Source organism: Fukomys damarensis, unplaced genomic scaffold (genome assembly GCF_012274545.1).
Source record: "Fukomys damarensis isolate Sample0158 unplaced genomic scaffold, DMR_v1.0_HiC HiC_scaffold_39, whole genome shotgun sequence".
Lineage (NCBI taxonomy): Eukaryota > Metazoa > Chordata > Mammalia > Rodentia > Bathyergidae > Fukomys > Fukomys damarensis.
In genome coordinates this window covers 53414372-53418567 of record NW_022900951.1, presented here as the reverse complement: position 1 = coordinate 53418567, position 4196 = coordinate 53414372, and the positions used below count along the sequence as shown (strand labels likewise).

General features: G+C 52.0%; 1 protein-coding gene across 5 annotated transcripts in view; it reads right to left on the bottom strand.

Annotated features, from left to right (window-relative positions):
* Positions 1–496: 496 nt before the first annotated feature.
* Stard8 (StAR related lipid transfer domain containing 8) overlaps positions 497–4196 on the bottom strand; it is a 39654-nt gene continuing 35954 nt past the window's right edge. For all 5 annotated transcript variants that reach the window (XM_033760285.1, XM_010632177.3, XM_033760284.1 and 2 more), the window contains 5 exons: positions 3845–3959; positions 3388–3612; positions 2293–2510; positions 2016–2192; positions 497–1856 (listed from right to left, as the gene is read on the bottom strand). In XM_033760285.1, the coding sequence (XP_033616176.1) occupies positions 1739–1856; positions 2016–2192; positions 2293–2510; positions 3388–3612; positions 3845–3959 (853 nt within the window). In that variant the 3' untranslated portion in view covers positions 497–1738. The remainder of the gene's footprint in view (positions 1857–2015; positions 2193–2292; positions 2511–3387; positions 3613–3844; positions 3960–4196) is intronic.

Below are 4196 nucleotides of genomic sequence, written 5' to 3'. Positions count from 1 at the left end.
GGACAGAATATAAGGGACAGAAAGAGGGCTGCTGAGGGGAATTGGTACTTGCTGGTTTTGCTGCCTTCCCCCTGCCTTGAACTCTGTGATACCCCTCTGCCATACCACCCTGCCTATGAACTGAAACCTCTATAAACCGTGAGCCAAAAATAAATCTTTCCTCCTTTAGCTTTGGGTGCTGAATGTTTTTGTCTTGGCAATGAAAAAAGTAACTAAAATACCTGGTCAGATCATGAAATGCACAAGCATTGGCTTCTCCATATTCTGCCTCTCCTCATGCAAATTACCTCCCCAAGACAAGCAAAAGCTGAGGCCCTCCCCATTCCTCCCTTGGCCTCACCATAAGTCCTAGCAGCAGTCAGCGAGGACTCAAAAGAGGGCAAAGTGAATGCTCACCATCTCTTACCTCTGAGCCTGAGTTGTAAGCCCTTGCCCTAGTCCCCAGCCCATTGGCTCAGCAAAAAGACAACCACAGAACCCAAATGCATCTCTAGTAATGCTTTATTGTTCTGGTGAGAAATCCAGCTGTATCCTGCTCTCCACTTCTCTGCTCTCATCAAAAGTGTCCGACCTCGAGGCCTTCCAGACCCTGCTCACACCCAGAGATTATTATACATTCAGAAGAGTGCACATATGTGTGTGCATATGTATGTGTATATGTATCTACATGCACACATACAAATACACATATATATTCTGACTGTACAGTATTTATACGTACAAATAAAACAAGCTTAAAAATTACAGTAGTGGCCGGGACCCACCCCATTTTTTTTCAGCAGAAAGAACAGTGAAGCACCAGTGGGCCTTTGAATGGCATTTAGATTTCCACATGAACAAAGGTGGCCAGTGGATAGGCTGGGAAAGATGGGCCTTTCTGTCTTCCTGGCCCAGGGACCAGGTCTCTGCTCCAGAGATGTTATGTCAGCCCGCTATCATAGGCAAAAGGGTTAAGGGCACAGATACAGGTCTCTCCTCCACTATGTGCTGCTTTTTCTTGGCGTGGGAGTGAACTCATTTACTCTACAGACATGGCAGTGCATGGCCAAAGGCTAACTGGGACCCTAGAGAGTGGATAGAGACTGGTTCATTGGTCTCTTGAGACTTCAGAAAGGAAGGTTCCCCTGCCTCCTATCCCAAGCTAACCCAAATCGTCACATGGCCTACTAGGGACTCATCAGTGCCCACTCTAAATCAGCCTTATAAAAACTGGAATTGTAATGATATAAATAAAACAGTGATTGGGAATGCCCTCTGTTCTGCCCCTGTGCACATCCACTTCAGTTCCATTTCTGGAAAAGCCAGCTCAAGGCTAATGCTGACCCCCAAGGCAGGACCAGAACCTCCTGTCCAACCTCAAAAGGGCCTTAGCATAAAACACGATGGCTCAGCCTCTCAGGCTGGCAGAGAACTGATCCCTATCTCCTTTCTCCTACACACTGGGGACTGTTGGTGCTTTGGACTGAGTGAGGCTTCACAGGCAGATAGCATGCAGTGGTGATTTTTTTTGATACTAACATGACTCTGCTTCTCTGAGGATGAAGGTGAAGTACAGATGAGATAGCTAAACTCTCTCTTCCCCTGTATGTGCAAAGGAGCATTAGAAGGTAAGAGGGTCAAGCAACTGGAGCCACTTGGGCCTGACTCTCCCCCTGGCAACAGCCTCTGGAGGCCTCACTAGTCCCATTCCTGCACACTCTCTTGGTGTCAGGGGACCAGGGGAATGTCAGCCTGAGGCTCACAGCTTTGTCTCAGGGCCAGCTGCCTGCAGTGTGGGGAAAGAGTCCCGGATCTTGGCTACTTCCATGGCACACAGGTGCCCGAAGACTTTGTTGTACCAGTCAGGAGAACGGCCCCTGGGGAGGTAGAAGAAGCCAGGCATGAGTGGTGTGGTTTTCCCTGGGTCTTCATCAGGGAAAGGGAAAAGGATCCCCCCACCCCAGTGTCTGCATGGAGCAGAGGCAAGGGAGGGGTCAGGGCCAAGGAGGTGAGGCAGGCCATCCCAGGCCTGGTACCTGAGCTCAGCACGGCAGATGTGAGTGAGGCGAGAGCGACCCAGGCCGCAGGGCTCCATGAGGTACTGGGAAGTGAGCATGAGGGCCCGCACCCCTGACTCTGGCACAGGCTGCTCAGGATCCAGGGACTGGGAGACAAGCAGGCAACCACCACGAGGCAGGTCTGAGCGCCACATCCTGTGGTGGAGAAAACACACATTCAGATTCCTAGTTCTGACTCCCACCCCACCTCTCTGAACCCCCTTAACACAGCAGGGTGGCAGCTGCATCCCCTCACCGGAGCACCACAAAGTCGCGGCAAGGATGAGGAGCCATGCTGTCAGTGACGTAGTGGTACAGCTCCACCCCTGGCATCAGGGCCTCCAGCACCTGGGCCCGCAGTAGGTCCTCATCCCAAAGTGCCCGCTCCCGTAGGACACGATGTAATACCACAGCTGGTGGGGCTGCCACTTCTGTGGACGCTTTCCACATCGGCAAGGGGTGTCCATCTTGTACCTGCAAGCCATGGCAGTGGGGACAGGGCAGTGGTCAGGGCTGGAGACCTCCAAGTTGAGGCCTCAAACTGTAGGGCTTCTCCACTAACCCTGGACAGCCCCAAAATAGGCCCAACCTGTGCCCCCAATCCTCCAAGAAAGAACATGAACAGTGCCAAGAGCGGAACTGAGAGAAAGCACATCCAGTTTGGAGCATGGCAGGAAGCTGAATGGAAGAGGGGCCTACGCTATGGAAGCTAAAGGTAGCGTGGGAAATGCCATACTTAGCGGCAGGCAATTCAAGGGGGCAGGAGCAGAAGCACAAAGGTAGAAACGCAGAGTTCAGCCTGACTGTGGTACGGGGAGAGAAGGTAGCACTGTGTCTGGAATGGGGCTTTCTGAAGATAAACCTGGACGGTAATCCCTGAGAGAGATCCCTTGGTCTCATTTGGTTCCTTTTTTTTTTTAAAGTCTTTTATGTTTGCGTTACGTACGAATTACATTCATACTGAGGAATTGGTACACATACATATCACATGCTACATATCACACATTGCATCTTGATCATTTTTACTCCCTCCCTACCCTCTTTCCCCCACCCTTTCCCAAGTCCACAGTCTACCTTCCTGTTTCCTGCCATTTCTCTTTTATTTTGTTCTTCAAATTATTTATATTTTGGAGTCTCTCATAGTAGAGAAACCATGCAATTTTTAACATTCTGCGCCTGATTTATGTCACTAGGTGTTATGATCTCAAGATCCATATTCTCCAAATATGCAACCCAGGCCCCGTGAGGCTGGCAGAGCAGTTCTTATGGATGCTTCCTTGGTTCCTTGGCCTCCTTGATTGTATCATGCCTTCGCCCAGGCCTGTGGAAGTCAGGGGTATGCAGCACTCACCTTCCTGCAAGCCAGTTCTGTGTGCTGGGGCCCTGGCACACTCATCCAGCCCTTGAAGCGCTCAGCAGCATCACGGAGCAGCTCCTGCACACTCTCCTCCATGTAGAGGCTCGGGCTCACCCCTGCGGCCTGTGCCTGTCGCAACTCAGCCAGAGCTGGCCCAGGAGGGCTGACCTCAGCTGCACTGTAGGAGTCACACAGTTGTACCACCATGTCCTGGGGCACCTGAGAAGGAACACACACACACTAGGCTGGGACCTTAGGGAGCAGGAGACCCCATGGTCTTTCAGGTTCATGGTCGGGGCAGTGAGGCAAATAAAAAACCTCAGGGAGAAAAGCTGGGAGTGGGAGTTTGAGGGGAGTCCAGTTGGGCCCTATTCTTGACTTGGGGTGCAAAGGTCAAGCCTGATGATTCTTGTGGTCTGATAAGCAGGCACCATGGCCTGGGCTGACTCACCTGGAAAAGTTTCTTGCAGTCGCTGATCATGTGTGATAGGCCCTGGGTGGCAGCCATGTTCTCGCTAAGGTCCCTAGGGCCTGGCCGGCCAACTCGGCTGCGTTTGCTCTTGATCCTGGAGGGAGAGGGTTGGAGAAGAGGATGGCACCACAGCACAAGACAAGATGGATGACAGGCTGTCTTCTAGCTCCCAGAAAGCCAGCTTGCCTGTCCTGACCATAACACTACCTGCTGTCTTTTAGAAAGGCCTTGCTTGCACAGTAGCCAAGGAGCCCCAACCCCTGAGGAATCAGGCTGACCCCTTGTGGTAAGGCCAGATAACAGCAGAGCCAGCCCACCCAGGGCCCCACCC